The 17,002-nt window shown below is 40.6% G+C and overlaps 1 protein-coding gene across 18 annotated transcripts in view; it reads right to left on the bottom strand.

Annotated features, from left to right (window-relative positions):
* neb (nebulin) overlaps positions 1-11,606 on the bottom strand; it is an 89,969-nt gene extending 78,363 nt beyond the window's left edge. For 17 of the 18 annotated variants that reach the window (XM_071355360.1, XM_071355344.1, XM_071355341.1 and 14 more), the window contains exons 1-13: positions 11,538-11,606; positions 10,757-10,867; positions 10,292-10,376; positions 4,885-4,995; positions 4,561-4,668; positions 4,209-4,418; positions 3,882-3,986; positions 2,858-2,962; positions 2,192-2,296; positions 1,971-2,078; positions 1,283-1,399; positions 530-631; positions 26-133 (exon numbers count right to left, since the gene is read on the bottom strand). In XM_071355360.1, coding sequence (XP_071211461.1) covers positions 26-133; positions 530-631; positions 1,283-1,399; positions 1,971-2,078; positions 2,192-2,296; positions 2,858-2,962; positions 3,882-3,986; positions 4,209-4,418; positions 4,561-4,668; positions 4,885-4,995; positions 10,292-10,354 — 1,242 coding nt within the window. In that variant the 5' untranslated portion in view covers positions 10,355-10,376; positions 10,757-10,867; positions 11,538-11,606. Of the gene's footprint in view, positions 1-25; positions 134-529; positions 632-1,282; positions 1,400-1,970; positions 2,079-2,191; positions 2,297-2,857; positions 2,963-3,881; positions 3,987-4,208; positions 4,419-4,560; positions 4,669-4,884; positions 4,996-10,291; positions 10,377-10,604; positions 10,643-10,756; positions 10,868-11,537 lie in introns of all 18 variants that reach the window. The other variant, XM_071355343.1, reaches the window with a different exon arrangement.
* Between the last annotated feature and the right edge of the window lie 5,396 nt (positions 11,607-17,002).

Raw genomic sequence — 17,002 nt, 5'->3', positions numbered from 1 at the left:
ATAAAAACAATGCAACATGACTTACCTCGCTCTTTATCTCCTCCACTTTCTTGCAGTGAAGCATGTAGATGTCCTCATAGCTGCCAATATAGTGTCCCTTCACCTCATTCTTATACTTGTCTTTATAATGTACCTGTGAGGGGAGATAGAGGGAGTAAAGATGAATCCATGTAAGATCCATTTGCCTCTTACATACAATAATGGAGATCCACTTTAAATGATCAGTTGGGTCATTGCTGCCATTTGTAATGTCTTTCTTGAACTAACACTATCACTTGTCTTTTTTTAATAGCACTGACTTTACTGATAGCTACTTTATTGAGAAGAAATGTACTTACTATGACTGTGTCGTGTGGTTGTCCTACCTAGCTATCTTAAATGCACTAACTGTAAGTCTCTCTGGATAAGAGTGTCTGCTCAATGACTAAAATGTAAAAAGGAATTGTAAAACGTGCTGTTCAATGATTTGTTGAACAATTTAAAAAAAAACATTAACATCATCAGTGAAGACTATGAAGGGAATACTCACGTCACTGAACTTTTGTACAACAGAGTCCATCTTGAATTTGGGCGTGTCACAGTAGTTGATACTGGACCCCCTCGATTTCTCATAGCTGGCCTTGTACACTTTCTGCAAAGGGAGTGATCGGAGAAGAAATGGCAAACAAAAGTATTCATATGTCTCAAATGCATATCAAAGTTAGTATTTGGCTTTCAATTGATGAAACTAGGCAAAATGAGTAAAACTATATCCATCTTATTTCCAAATATAAGGCTCTATGAATGGCTACACTAATTATTAACAAGTTGACAGTGAATGACTAGTAACTAACTAGACTCATCAAAGTAGCGCTTGGGTCATGTTACACCTTCAGTGGGTTAACTACAGTATAAGTGGCTCCTGATAATTCAGTAAGAGGGGGGTGCACCCTTACTCACTGTCATGATTTAACTAGCAGGAATCTGCTGTGATAACTTCTACCCTGTTAGCAGCCAACTATCAAACTGTCCAACTAGCAAACTGCCAACTGTCTAGATAAAAATGTACTAGTAAAAACTATACAAGTTCATTTGAAACACGAGTAGTGACTTTTGAGAACGGAGATGAAAGATAACTGTTGCTGTCTGCCAGAACATGGGATGGGATACTGAATGATTTTCTGTAACTAATGACTGCCTCTCATAGAAGAGACGTGATTGTTTAGCTTCCTGTAACTTCTGTCTATTTGAGTATGACACCTGTTTGGACCAATGGTTCAGTCTCCCCGACTTAGACACTTACGTCACTCAAGATGGTGCCAGCGTATCTCAGCTGCCTGAGCATAGGGTTGTCAGAGGCTGGGAGAACATTGTAGTCAGCCACCGCTTTGCTCTTCTCATAGTCCTTCTTGTATTTGATCTGAGGAGAGAAGAATGGGTACAAGTCAATACATTATATATATGGTTTGCTGTGATACAGTGATTCATGGCAAGGTTAATACAATTACTCATCATCATAGCAGATTTTGGATTGAAGTGTTTAAATTTGATTGAAAAATGCTTATAGGCAATGACTCCTTCTCAAAACTAAAAAGCTACAGTTTTGTTACCACCTACGTTATAGCCTAAATGTTTTCAAACTACTGTTTGCCAGTGATTTATTCTTTATCAAGTGTTCTGATTCTGGGTACAGAACATGTGTGGGCACATCTTGATGTCTGCGTGACAAAAGAGTCACAGTGTTGACTCACGCTCTGTTTAGAGCTCGAGGTCAAACTAGTGTCGTGTGTCTCTCTGCTTGCTGCCGCATGAGATGGATCTATAAAAATATACTCAGCCAGCTCCCACTTCCCTGCTTCTATTCTCTGAGAGAAGTAGAAGACAGCTGGTTGGTTGGTTAGCTGGTTGGTTGGTTGGTGTGTGTATGTGTGTGTTGTGTGTGCTTGTGTGTTCTCCTTTATGTCCCTCTCTTTGAGGGCTTATAGACTCACTGAGCTGGCAGCGTGACCAGCCTTCTTGTTCTGTTTGTATTCTGGCGTCTCAGTTTGCATAAAATTGATTTGGTCTTTTATGTCCTCATATGCAGCCGTGTACTTTTTCTGAAATGAGAAAAGACAAATATAGATATGACAGGTTATGATTTGATGAAGGCATACTGTAATGTAAATTATGCCAATAACTATTAATATGCTATACAATAGTGGGCTCTTACATTGCTGACGTTGTCCATAGCCACCCTAGCAACAGCCACATCAATGTAGGGCGTTTCGCACCAGTGGCCCTTGACGTTCTTGTTGTAGTCCTCATGGTACTTGAGCTGCAAGAGAAAAGCAAGGAAAAGTCAGACATTGGGGTCATTTAAAATAAGCTACTGAACTAAAATGGCAAAATAGAGGCATGACACAATCAAGAAACGCTTAAAATATTATCTGTCAAAATGTTGCCTTAAAAGTCATTCAAAACAGAATGATATGAACATTATAGATGGATGCTGAAATTGTTGGGGCCTCTGCAACTACAGGGGGTGTATAAAACATGTTGGGAGCGGTGAGGATTTAAAATAATCTCAGGCTATTGTCGTTGCACCACGTCTGTCTGCCAGAACAGGGCTGCTGCCTTCCAATAATATCATGGAGCAGGTGGCAGTCATCCCCCTCTATCTCCCAGGGACAAGGACAGCAGGGCTGGGGACTTTACCCATGTCAGGCAGTGACTGACAGCACCCACTGGTCCACCCTGTCCTCTCTGTCAGGACTCTACAGCTAAGGGCTATGATAATGAGTCTCTCAAATGTCTACATTACAACGTTGTCAAGGATGATGAGAAGCCATTGTCAATGAATCAGTGTGTGTGTGTGTGTGTGTGTCACACCACTTACGTCACTGCGCTGTTCAAAATTTTTCTTGGCCATCTCCATATCATTAGAGACAGCCAGAGAGGTGTACTTCGCCGTGCGTTCAGCATGACCCTTCTTGTACAGGATCTGCAGAATGGAGCAGAACAAAATGGTGAGAGGAACAGAAGAGACACAGAGGAGAGACAGGAAAGTAAGGAGGACAGTGTGTTAGAAGGGTGTGTGCTGGATTTGAACCCATATTAACACCAGCTTATTCGCTCTGAAAGCAGCAGCAGTGACCGCTAGGCCACCCCAGGCCATGACGAGATGTTTCTCTAATCAATACCTTTGACACAACATGTGATGCCTGTTAGCTACATGTGGTAATGCTCTGCTTGATGATATCTAACTGGAAAAGCCAATAAACTGGATCAGCGAAAATCTGAAGTTCACTTTAAAAAAAAGAGCGACAGCAGTGACCATTTTAATTGCATCCTACATGTAGAAATAGCTGCTCAGAGAAAATGTTTCCATATGGAACATCTGAGTCAGCAGAAAACAAAAAGCTCAGGAAGCAAAAATAGAGTTTTTAAATGAAGGGTGTAAACTGTGTTTTCCTGAAGTCTGATTGATGTAGGACACCTTACTGTCAAGTAATGCGATGTGAGCAATGAATTGTTCCAAGTGAATTACAAAGTGAACCACCACACTCATGGATGTGGTTCAGCTGACTGACTGACGCAGACACTGCATTCTAGGAAGTGTTGAGAAGGATATTTATGACTTACAACATTTAAATCATAGAACAACCAGTTATAACAATCACTCAGTGTAAGAAATGAATGCTGTTCAAATACAACTTACAGTAACTATAAAACAGTACCTATAAAACAGTAACTATAAAACAGTAACTATAAAACAGTACTATAAAACAGTAACTGTAAAACAGTAACTATAAAACAGTAACTATAAAACCGACTTAACACTGATATCAACTTGCTGTAATTACAAGGAAAAGTGTAGTTAAGTGTAGGTTAGAATACCAACAGGTAGTTGCAGTACTCACATCACTGAGGACCTCCTGTGCCTTTGCCACCCTGCGCAGCTCAGGAGAGTCACTGTAGGGATAGCACATGGTCTTGTCCTCATCCCAGGCCTCTGTGTACAGTTTCTGATCACACAGAAAAACAAAAGGAGAAGTTGCATCGGCTCAAATATAGAAAAGCAATCTACCTTTTTTTGAATAAAGATGAATTACTTAGATCATTCTTGATTCACCTGAATTGAGTAATCTACGTATAAAATATTATTATAATCTCCTACGACTCAATAAATTAGCCTGGGACAAGTGTTGTAACAGCACCACTACAGTGAAGGCTGAGTATGAAGTTACCTTGCTGTAGTTGGCAGCATTCTTCACAGCCAGGACAAGCTCAGGGGCATCAGGGGGCAGCAAGTACCTGTCCTTAGTCTCATCCCACTTGGCCCTGTACAGAACCTTGCTGATCAACTCCGAGACATGCTTGACATGGGCGATCTCTCTGGCCTCCCCATCGTACAGACTGGTACACCTGACCTTATTCCCCTCCATCCGGTATTTCACCTGGTAGAGGCAATGAGTCAAGTGTCGATTTGACCAAAGTTTTATTTTGATATTATTATTAGTGACAGTGCAACATTGACTGAGACTGTGATATATGATATCTATCAGAGAAGTGGACAGAATAGAACCGAGGCCTCCATACCTCAGACAGCTGCTCCTGAGCCTTCTTGATCCGGACCATCTCAGGGGTGTCAGCCGAGATGTCATAGGGTTTCCCCTTAGCCTTGTCATAGGCATGCCGGTACTTGTTCTGTTAGGGACACATCGGAACAATATGACTTCATAATCATGATCCAAAGGGGGGGGGGGGGGGGGGCATGAAAAAAGCATTGACTTGGGTTCTCTTCATTAGGCAATATACGGAAGAATACTGACGGAAACAGAAAAGAGACTACCTAGACTTTTCAAAACGTTTTGCTACGATGTACCCTAATGAACATGACCTGGTTGTAATGGGCTTGCTTACATAGGAGAACAAGTCCAGCATCTTCTGGCTGTGGGCCAGGTAAGGAGTCATGAACTTGGAGGTGTCCACCTTAGCCTTCTTCCTGACGACTCTTCTCACAGGAACGCCAGACTGGGGAACAGAGGTAAGGCTGTTAGTCATGTGTCAAACTATGACTGTTGTTCCTTTATGAGAGGAAACCAGACCAGAGGTACACATCCATTTACAACAAAGAGGCTAGCGAGACAATACAGAGAAACCAGAAACAAGACAGAATCAATGCTACTGTAACAATGCCAGAATAGTAGTATTATACTAGGTGTAATATAAATAAATGGGTAAACAAGTGAATTACATTTTGACTATCATAAGTCTCTTACAAAAGGGACACGTGTGTGAAAGCAACAATGACTTAGTCTACTTCATGCTACTCTGCAACCAAGTTCACTTACCTGCAAGAATTCATTGCAATGGCTGATTAAAAAAAATCACCTTAGCTACTAATTGTGGTATTTGACTGTATCATCAAGGCATTAAATGGAATGATTAGAAAACAATGTAATTCTACATGGAGGTAATGGGATGGGAGATAATATGGTATTGGCTAGGTTAAGGTCTAGTAGGGACAGAGGATAGGACTTATTATCAGGGCTACAGGAAAAGAAAGGGACTGAGGGAAAGGGACTGAATGAAAGAAAGGAAAGGGACTGAGGGAAAGGGAATGAACGAAGGAAAGGAAAGGGACTGAGGGAAAGGGAATGAACAAAGGAAAGGAAAGGGACTGAGGGAAAGCGACTGAGGGAAAGGGACTGAACGAAGGAAAGGGACTGAGGGAAAGGGACTGAATGAAGGAAAGGAAAGAGACTGAGGGAAAGGGACTGAATGAAGGAAAGGAAAGCGACTGAGGGAAAGGGAATGAATGAAGGAAAGGAAAGGGACTGAGGGAAAGGGAATGAACGAAGGAAAGAAAAATTACTGAGGGAAAGGGAATGAATGACGGAAAGGAAAGGAATTGAGGGAAAGGGAATGAATGAAGGAAATGAAAAGGAGACTGAAGGAAAGGGAAGGAGAGACTGGCCATGAACGAGCCAGTGGACAAAAGCAGTGGTGAACAAGACACAATTGACTGCATGCATCATTTAGCAAAATCTGCCTATATGAGGGCTATTTCATCAATCACTCACTAGCCTGAGAAAATGTACATGAAGTCATGATTTGTGAATTACCCAAACAATCGCCTTTTTGTTTGGGAACTCACTTTTGGAATGTCCCAAAAAATGTCTTCCTCGACTTGAGTAAATTGTGAATTGTTAAACAAGGTAGTTTGTTTAATAATCCACAGGGTCACGCACATCGCTTTTTTAAACAGTATCCTTTCTAGAATTTCTCTCCTTTGTTAGGCTTACATCTGTGGAATAACCCCCATGACATGCAAGCACAACCAAAGCATCATGAGCTGCATGTGCTGTTTATTTCACTGTTGTCTTCTACCTGTTGCTTTACCTCTGCTCCCACCTGAGTCGTGGTCTGGTGAGAGGTGGTCGAAGTCACCGTCTCGTCAAAATACTATAAATATAGGAACAACTCGCTGGTTTCAAAATCGCCATTACAAGCAAAAGGAAGACATATCACAAATGTATTGAATGGAGTTTTTCCCCAGCTCTGGTGCAATAATTATCTGATCTCTGACACATTCAGTTAGCCTTTTATACTGTAAACAACATTGATAAACAGTACTACTCATTTTAAACTCACTTAATACTCATCTGCACTGTCACCACAATTATCTGGTTGTGGTAGTTAAGTCAGATATTCTACTTTCAGCACTAATGCTCAGCTACAGTCTTTGACAATTAGCATAATGATATAATAATTACATTCACTATAATGTAATAAAAGGTTCCATATATCCCAGATCCCCCCAGTGACCTTGAAGGTGTCCTTTTGGATCCTGGTATATACTGTGATTACTGAAGAGTGTAATGAAGCCTCTAATCCAGGGGGAAAGAGGAGTAGGAGCCTATAATAGCCCTGAATGACTGCCTGACTGATGGCTCTGTCTGCCTGACTGACTGTGTGCTGGTTGCCTGCCTGCATCTGACAGAGCCCTCTGACCAGACCTGGGTTCAAATCTACTTACAATAATTTCAAATACTTTAGCTGGTTTTGAATGAGTGAGTTTGTCTGGGACAATGGAAACAATAGAATATTTGCAAAACGGCAAACCATGCCCACCTGTCACTCCAAGTTAAAGCAAACATTAAAAGTATGTGAAAGATTCTAGTATTTAATCTCAGGTCTGACAGACAGAACCCTCTGTCCGACCATCCCTGGGAATACTGTATATACACCCTCACATGACCTCACTGGCTATTGTTGTTGGTTATTCCATTAACAAGTCCATTGTCCTTGTTGTAAATAGTCGCTATGAATCCAAATATCAACAAGACAGCTAAAACTGTTTTAATCCTTAGTGATTATACTAATAAATCTCCTTACTATTAGCTTAAATCAGAGCAACATACTCTACTAAACTAAAAACATTCTCACACATGTTCCCTGAATAGTCTGCGTCTAACTTTAACTAAGCCAAACTTATAACCAGTGACCTCTGTGAGTTGAGAGTGAGACATTGTTCTCTAACTCAGGAAGGTACTCATTGCCATACCATTAATAGGGGACAGCCCGATGAACACGTCTAACAACCCTACTGGTGGAACTGTCTAGAAAACCCTCGAACTAATGGTCAGAATCATCATCATTATCGTCCAGACACAACATAGGCCTGCGATTCAAATGCCAAACAGCTTACTGAAACACTGATACACCAGAGCTGGGGGGAAAACATCGCAAACACTTTAAACAACAGTTGTAAGAGGCCGTTTTCTGACTCTACAAGACAGGAGGAGAATCATACAGGTACATGAACTACTCCACACCTGCTTTGTTGTTGTTCCCCAACAGGTTTTTAGAAATTACAATAAACAATGGAGGACAGAGAACAGGTAGAATCTTCTATTCAGGAGTTGGCAAGACATCACAAACAGATCTGGAATCAGGCTAAGATTCTGCTCCTACAGAGCTTAGATTTGCCTTACTCCTCTAGCTAGCTGCTAGTTGCCTGCTGGTTTCTCTCTACATGAATCAACCTCCTAAGCACATCCTATGAGTGATGTTAGCAGACACAAGCACGGCTACTGGAGCTACTGCCGTGTGATTTACAGCAGGCAGCACTTCTCACTATGTCAACTGCTAAATGTGTATCTCCTGTGCTGTCCCGAGAGTGTTTAACAGCCACATATCAGAGCTCAGAATAAATATTTATCTTACTGAGAAAAATATACTGTCAAATTGGAAGTTGAAAAGATCTCAAATTTGATTAACATTAAGAGGGAAAAGCAGCATAACATAAAACTATGTACTATCTTGAGAAAGTGCTATTGTTCAAATCGTTAAATGCTGCATATGAAATACTTAGTACAGTATAATCCATATTAATAACCACTTAATAACCATCCTGAAATGTCAACAAAAAACTGTTGTCCTGAATGATTGTACAATCCACCCAGTTATTATCCGCAACTTAGAGTACTGTATATCCTATAAAATGCACAGCTGCACGTTTCTCCCCAGCCTGTAGATCAGATGAAAGAAGCTATCTTACTATTAAGATCATAGTCATCTCTTTAAAAATGTCCTCCAAAGTGTAGATGAAAGTAGTAGTGAAATCAGAGTGTATTGAGTTGAGCGTATTCTTTTTTTTCTGCATTACAAAGCATTTACATTTTTGCATTAAAGATTGATAAATCTCTTTGAAAAAGTGGATATGTTATATGGGAACCAAACAATAACTTTCCAAATACTGTAGTTCATTTTGCTAAATGTTTTGAATATGTAACAATGACAAATCAGAAGTATCTTCCACATCCTCAATTAGGAAGGAATTATTTGGATTCCCCTATAAGTTATCAACAACATAAAGTTTAGACAAATACGAGGCTAACTTTAACCCCATTTCACCAGGAAATAAGAGATTCAGTTATTAGCCTTCTGCTTTCACTCTTCCATTGGACGCTCTGACACAGAGTGGACCCTCAAAGAAATACAACGACACAGTATGAAAATCTATGTTAGAGCTTGGGGAGCTGTCAACACTGGAATAGACTGTGTGGATTATGGTGATACTACACCATCTCCAGAACTGCCAGTCTGAAGCCAAACGCTTCAAAATGTTCTATTGTGTGACAGAGGTTTTGCACCAATATTACACATTGTTAAAGAAAGGCACAGTATAATCTTACTGATACTACATGTTTATATCTAACACAAAACATTGGTTACTAACAAAACAAAATAGCAGCTCCCCAAACAATCCATAACTCTTCTGAATGGAACATCATCCCAACATTACTATACATTTTACACCAATGGTGTAAGAAATGTTATAGATGACGAATGATGATGGACTCTTCCATTCATGCATATTGCAGTGCAGTGTAACTTAATACAAATTGACAGTATCTGCAGGAATGACAGCAATGTCTTCACACTGTCTGTTGTGTAATAACTAGACCTATTACATCAGTGTGCTCCTGCCATCAAAGCCTATAGTTGTCAGTAGTTGATCTCTCTGGGAGCCTTGAAGATAAGGTGGTTGGTCAGGTAAAGTGTACTTCTACTACTTCTACATCGACTACCAAGTTAAAGGAGTTTTCCCATTTTGAACCTCGCACTGCTTAAGTGCGATGGTCCTTGTAAACAAAAGGGTGTGATTACTTTTTATGTTCATAACTGGGCTTTAAAATGTCCAAGAAAAGAGGGAAGTGGCAGGGGTTTTGATTTTATTGGCTGGTCCCCGGTCTGATGTACAGTTCTCTGGACTGTACAGGGCTAGCCAGTGCCATGTCTATAGCTAGCATATAGGAAGATGCGTGTTCTTTGGAAACAGGATCTAACCCTGCTCACAGCTCAAAGACACCTGGACGACTTACTGGGGTGGTATCAAAACTAAGTTGCCTATTCATAGGGACTGAGTAAAGCTAGCTAGTTAACCTGGAGAGCCACCAGTACCAGAGTACCAGGAAGACAGAAATGGCGCTGACAGAGGCTGCCTCGCTTCTAGTCCTTAGGAAACTTTGTTTACAAGCATTTCGCTACACTCGCAATAACATCTGCTAACCATGTGTATATGACCAATAAAATGTGATTTGATTTGACTACTGTGGCCATAAAACTCAGACCTAAGAACATATGTAGTGGGTTTGGAATGGGGTTGGAGTTCCAATTCCATTTCAATTCAGGAGGTAAACTGAAATTCTGATTCCTATTCTAATTTTCCTTGACTGAATTTGAATTGAATTGACTGAGTCTGAGTACCTAAGACAATGACAGTGTGTTGTGTTGATGTCGCAAGAAAATATTTACTTACCTCTTCCTCAAAGATCTCCTCATCCTCCTCAAACTCCTCCTCAATTTCTTCATTCTCATCCATGATGATGCAGTTTTAGGGGTTTCTACCTCAAACACATAACATCATCAGGCATTTAAATTCTCAATGATGCACCTCCCAGTAAAATATGGTTGAAACTTTACAAGCACAATTCACAATCGTCTAGTATCCATAATTTGAACGTAACAGTCAACATCAATGTAAAACTCTGTGTTACAATACATTTCCTCTTTAGAAGCAAAAAGCAGTACTAGTGCCCTCCATAGAGCAATGTAGAGCAATGTGTCTTTACCAGAGGCTTAAGAACCTGCCTTGCAGTCTCTGGTGAACCTAAACCACCAAAGTCAAAGACAGGATATGGACAGAACCTTCTAACAAAGTCATTCACACATAATGTATGTAACATGCACACACAATGATGCCAAACAGTACAACATGTCGTACCCGAGAAAGACTCCTGTAGTATTTCCAGCAACCTTACAGTAAAGGAAGCTGCTGACTTGCTGTCCACTAGGGTCCCAAACTGATATTCCAATTTGTGTTTTGTTCTAAAGCCTAGACAAGTAAACAAATAAGCGTCAGAATTAACATTCACTCTCACTGTGATCAACTCCAATTCCACAACAGATAAGATAAAGCTCAGGTACAGCTAAAAGGTGTGATCACAGTTGTACTGGAATGCCTTTTGAAGGCTGGTAGACTTTGATGAGAGTTTGACACCTTAAACCCCCCTAGAGCAGTCCTGCGCCTCCTGGCTGAAGGGTTGGGACAGCTGTTTGTCATGTAAGTTAATACCACAGTCTGATTGGCTGGCTTTGTTTAGCTAACAGAGCTCCAATGCCTTCTGAGGCTGCAGGTTAAATATAGGATGGCTGTACTAACTACCCTTTTTTAGCACTCCATTCACAAAAGTACTTTTCCACCAAAAATGACTTGAAAATAGAAGCAGGAGAGGTTGTGGAAAATGCAACAAACTTGTGGTGGGTTTTAAAAAGGTGTCCCATTGTTGGCCTGTTGGTCTCTGGAGATCCACTGCTCTGAGACTGCTTTAACGAGGACACAGCCCGTTAACTGCGATTATTCCTTCATTAACTATCTCTAAGCAATCCAAAGGCAGCAGGAGACAAAACTGTACAGAAGACAAAATAGTCCCAAACGATGGCAATGCTGGAGCGGTAAGATGAAAGGAAGGAATATGTTCACTTTATTGATTCTTTTAGCTTACCAGTTTACTTTAGAGTTGAATTGTTTCCCAAGCCGCCAAAGAGCCTCCCCAACTTCCCTCCACAGAAACGATGGACGACAGCTCACAGCTGCAGCGGCACCATGGTTATCATGTGGTCCAAACAGCCAATCAGAGGCTGGCGCTCTCAGGTTTCAAAATCTAAATATACCTAAGTGATCCCTCAAGAAAATAGCACCTGTTAAGTAAATTTATCTGAGTGCAATATACACTAAGTATACCAAACATTAGAAATACCTTCCTGATATTGAGTTGCACCTTCCCCCCCTTCCTTTGCCCTCAGAACAGCCTTAATTCATTGGGGCATGGACTCTACAAGGTGTCGAAAGCATTCCACAGGGATATGTTGGCCCATGTTGACTCAAATGCTTCCCAAGAGTTGTATCAAGTTGGCTGGATGTCCTTCGGGTGGTGGACCATTCTTGATACACATGGGAAACTGTTGAGTGTGAAAAACCCAGCAGTGTTGCAGTTCTTGACAAAAAAGAACTGGCACCTACTACCATACCCTGTTTAAAGGCAGTTCATTTTTTGTCTTGCCCATTCACCCTCTGAATGGCACACATACACAATCCATGTGGTCCCGTGTGGCTCAGTTTGTAGAGCTTGCAAAGCCAGGGTTGTGGTTTCGATTCCCACGGGGGACCATTACGAAACTGTATGCACTCACTACTGTAAATTGCTCTGGATCAGAGCGTCTGCGAAATGACTAAAATGTCAAATGTATCAATTTTCTCAAGGCTTAAAAATCCCTCTTTAACCTACAGTTGAAGTCGGAAGTTTACATGGTGGTTTTTCAACCACTCCACAAATTTTCTGTTGACAAACTATAGTTTTGGCAAGTCGGTTAGGACATATACTTTGTGCATGACACAAGTAATTTTTCCAACGATTGTTTACAGACAGATTAACGCCTGAAGGTACCACGTTCATCTGTACAAACAATAGCACGCAAGTATAAACACCTTGGGACCACGCAGCCGTCATACCGCTCAGGAAGGAGACGCGTTCTGTCTCCTAGAGATGAACGTACTTTGGTGTGAAAAGTGCAAATCAATCCCAGAACAACAGCAAATCAATCCCAGAACAACAGCAAAGGACATTATGGAGATGCTGGAGGAAGCAGGTACAAAAGTATCTATATCCACAGGAAAACGAGTCCTATATCGACATAACCTGAAAGGCCGCTCAGCAAGAAAGAAGCCACTGCTCCAAAACCGCCATAAAAAAGCCAGACTACGGTTTGCAACTGCACATGGGGACAAAGATCATACTTTTTTGGAGAAATATCCTCTGGTCTGATGAAACAAAAATAGAACTGTTTGGCCATAATGACCATCGTTATGTTTGGAGGAAAAAGAGGGAGCTTGCAAGCCGAAGAACACCATCCCAACCGTGAAGCACGGGGGTGGCAGCATCATGTTGTGGGAGTGCTTTGCTGCTGGAGGGACTGGTGCTCTTCACAAAATAGATGGCATCATGAGGAAGGAACATTATGTGAATATATTGAAGCAACATCTCAAGACATCAGTCAGGAAGTTGAAGCTTGGTCACAAATGGGTCTTCCAAATGGACAATGACAAGCATACTCCCAAGCATACTTCTAAAGTTGTGGCAAAATGGCTTAAGGACAACAAAGTCAAGGTATTGGAGTGGCTATCACAAAGCCCTGACCTCAATCCTATAGAAAATGTGTGGGCAGAATTGAAAAAGCTTTTGCTTATTCTGGGAAGCTTGTGGAAGGCTACCCGAAACGTTTGACCCAAGTTAAACAATTTAAAGGCAATGCTACGAAATACTAATTGAGTGTATGTAAACTTCTGACCCACTGGGAATGTGATGAAAGAAATAAAAGCTGAAATAAATAATTATCTCTACTATTACTCTGACATTTCACATTCTTAAAATAAAGTGGTGATCCTAACTGACCTAAGACAGGGAATTTTTACTCTGATTAAATATCAGGAATTATGAAAAACTGAGTTTAAATGTATTTAGCTAAGGTGTATGTAAACTTCCAACTTCAACTGTATCTCCTCCCCTTCATCTACACTGATTGAAGTGGATTTAACCAGTGACATCAATAAGGGATCATAGCATTCAACAAAGCAGCAAGGATTGTTTTAAGGTGGAGATATGATTCTTCTGTTGTAGTCATGCACAATGATCTTGGGCGGTCATCAAACAACAAGAAAAAAAAGAAAAAAACATGCTTATTTTATTTCACATTGCACACCATTTAAAACGACCAAACTCCATTCACAACAGTATTCAGTTGGTAAGAGACAGACATTCAGTCAATACTAAGAATAGATTGTCTACCATCTATGTGTTATCCAGAAAGAAAAGAGAAATAGGCAAAATAACATTTAGATTCAGAGCAATAAAAGAAATTGAATAATTTATCTGAGCAAACCAAATACCTTTCATTAAATAAATTCAAACAATACTTTAGAACCATTTAAATAGAATAAATTGGAAGGTTATGCAGGACTATGGTAGATGAAGGAACCAATCTACCTTTTCATACTGTTAGATAATTTATCTGGTCAATATGGCAGTATATTATGTTTGCTGTTTGTAACACTGAGTTATATGTGAAAACGTGATTGTATTTTAAATTGTATTTTAATGTTTAAAGACTCTTGGAATCCAAATGAGAACAAATCGAATCAAATCAAACCTGGTCAGTGTATGTCATAGAAAGAGCAGGTGTTCTTAATGTTTTGTATACACATTGTATACAACTATGAGGAAGGGGTAGGAAGGGGCAGAGAGGGGAAAGAAAACAAGAGAAAACCCCAACTACCTACCCCCCTAGGGGGTGATAGGAAGTGATCACGAATGTTGACTGTTTTGGGGGTGATGTCAGTGGGGACAGTGTGTTGCAGGGGGTTCCTTGAGTGGAAGTGGGCTCTGAGTCTGGGGTTGTATGTATCAAGCGTCTCAGAGCAGGAGTGCTGATTTAAGATCAGTTTTGCCTTTTTGATCATAATGAATGAATAGGATTATAACATGGACAGGAGGGACCTGATCCTAGATCAGAGACTGGTACTGTAGTTCAGGTGGGGATACTGACTGTACTGACTGACTCTATGCAGGAGACTCTCTGATCAAGGTCCTGTGTTAAGTCTCCCTGGCCACAGGGCTGTGTGGTGTCTGGAGCAGGGTCAAAGCCATTATGGGCCACTGGATTTGAAGGAAAGGGAATCAAACCATTGGCCTGCTGTCCCACCACCAACCCTAAATAAATATGCACCATAAAGAAGTAAATAGCAACTTCGTATGATACTGAGCTCCTGATGTGACTGTATGCTGCAGAATACGTATTACAAGTTACTCATGCCATACTCAAATAAGATTGAGGTCAGCCTGTGAGTTAAAGGTTAGATCAGGCACCAGTCAAGCTGGTATGACATTACCCTGTTATGGTTTCTGGTGTCAAACCATCTCCATTCTTCCAGCAGTTTCCCTCCCTTCAAGTTGCATCTCTGAAGTCTTGCATGTCTCCCTCTCCTAGTCGCTCCCCTCCTTTCCTTCAAGTAGTTGCTTTCTGAGATCTATATTCCAATAGTTTTAAAAAGTAATTATTTCCTGAGATCTGTACTCAAATAGTTTTAAAAAGTTGTAATTTTGGGGGGGGATCTGTATTCAAATAGCTGTTGTCACCTCCAAAGTAACTATCCTTTACACAAAGCATAGTTAAAACTATAGTTATCCCAGATGTGGTATCCCAGTTAAACCCACCACTGGTGTGCGTGGCCATATAGCTCTATTTTCATGTCATCTGACCATAGAACCGTTTCCAATCCAAGTGCCAATGCCATTTATCAAATTCCAGGCAGTGCTATTGTCAGATGACATAAAAATAGTTATTTTTTTGCCATGCACACCAGTGGTGGGTTTGGCGTTAAAAAACAGAAGCATAAGCAGAAACGTACCTCATACATGCAGTAAAATATGGGGGTGCATCTTTGATGTTATGGGGCTATTTTGCTTCCACTGGTCCTGTGGCTCTTGTTAAGGTCAATGGCATCATGAACTTTACGAAGTACCAGGACATTTTAGCCAAAAACCTGGTAGAGAAAGGCTCGGTGTCGTTATCCTCGGTAGAGTGCTGGAGTACTGAAAACAGGGCTGACAATATTTTATTTATTACTTGTTAAACAAAATCTCTATCTCTGAGCAATTGCATTAGTATAAACAAATATAATTTCCAAATATTTTTGAGCATTCAATATAGCTCAGTATTTGTATTATATATTTTATAGTGTTTTTTTGCTCATCTTTATCAAGGGTGCCAATAATTATAGACCCCACTGTAAATAAAAATGTGAAGTACATGTACAGTGGGGGGAGGGGGTGACAGTGATACAGCTTTCCCTGAGAAAATACAAAATATCCCTTCACCTAAGTTGGTATGGGCAACTGTATATACGTTCATAGAAAAAGTGTTGTACATGTATTGTTACCTCAGTAGCATACATCTACCTTTCTGTTACCCCTCTTTTCATCCTATGGCTCTGCCTGCGACTCTGGCTGAGGTATGTGACATCCCCCACAGGAGAAGGGAGTCACAGGGCTTTGATTAACAGGCACAGCTGAGTTTTTCATCACCTCACACCACATTTCTCTCGTCTGAAAGCAGTAGTCTCAGCACTCTGGTCTTTGATACACTGAATCAATGATGTCTAGCCCATGTTAGCAACGTCGCTGCAGTTTTTCAAGTCTATAAAAACAGAAAGACAGATAAATTGGCCTTCATGGAGAAATAGGGCTAATATACAGACATGTCTTCATTGAGAAAGCTCATTACCTCATGTTGTACCCAGTCTATACTGTTGTAATTTATCTGCATTGGAGACAATTATGGCATCCTTTATCAGACTAAGTCAGTGCACACAGCCAGTGTTTCAGTGAAGTAGGAGTGTTTACAGTATCTTCACTATGGGCAAAGGTTAAATGTATATTAAAAAACAACTCATCTCTTTATGGTTTGTGAATGTATAATAAGGTTTGGGGATAGAATAGAATGCTTTATTATCCATTCTTTCAACAGAATTGGATAATTTTGCTGTTTTGGTTGGGGATTTGGAGGGGCTATCGATATGATTCTAGCAGACAGTAGAGGGATAAAAACTACCCAGGAGCGACACCAGGGGAGAAGCCAAATGATTCTGCTTAGTCACTGGAAAAAATGGCATGGTGGAGGACATAGAGGACAGTAGCAGCTGCACATTGATAGCTACAGCATTATGCCAATGGTACTGAGCTCTCAATAATCCCACCACTTACTCCTTGGATAACAATTGTCCCCATCAACACTGAGGTAAGAGGATAGATCTGGTGATGATGGTGTCATAGGTCATCATAGCATGACTGTGCAAAGGATCCTGGGTTGTTTACCATGGGTAAGGGTAACTGACATGTAGGAGTCATATAGCCCA

This window comes from Salvelinus alpinus, chromosome 20 (assembly GCF_045679555.1).
Source record: "Salvelinus alpinus chromosome 20, SLU_Salpinus.1, whole genome shotgun sequence".
In the NCBI taxonomy this organism is placed as follows: Eukaryota; Metazoa; Chordata; class Actinopteri; order Salmoniformes; family Salmonidae; genus Salvelinus; species Salvelinus alpinus.
The sequence above is the reverse complement of the archived record's forward strand: the minus strand, read 5'-3'. Positions and strand labels throughout refer to the sequence as shown.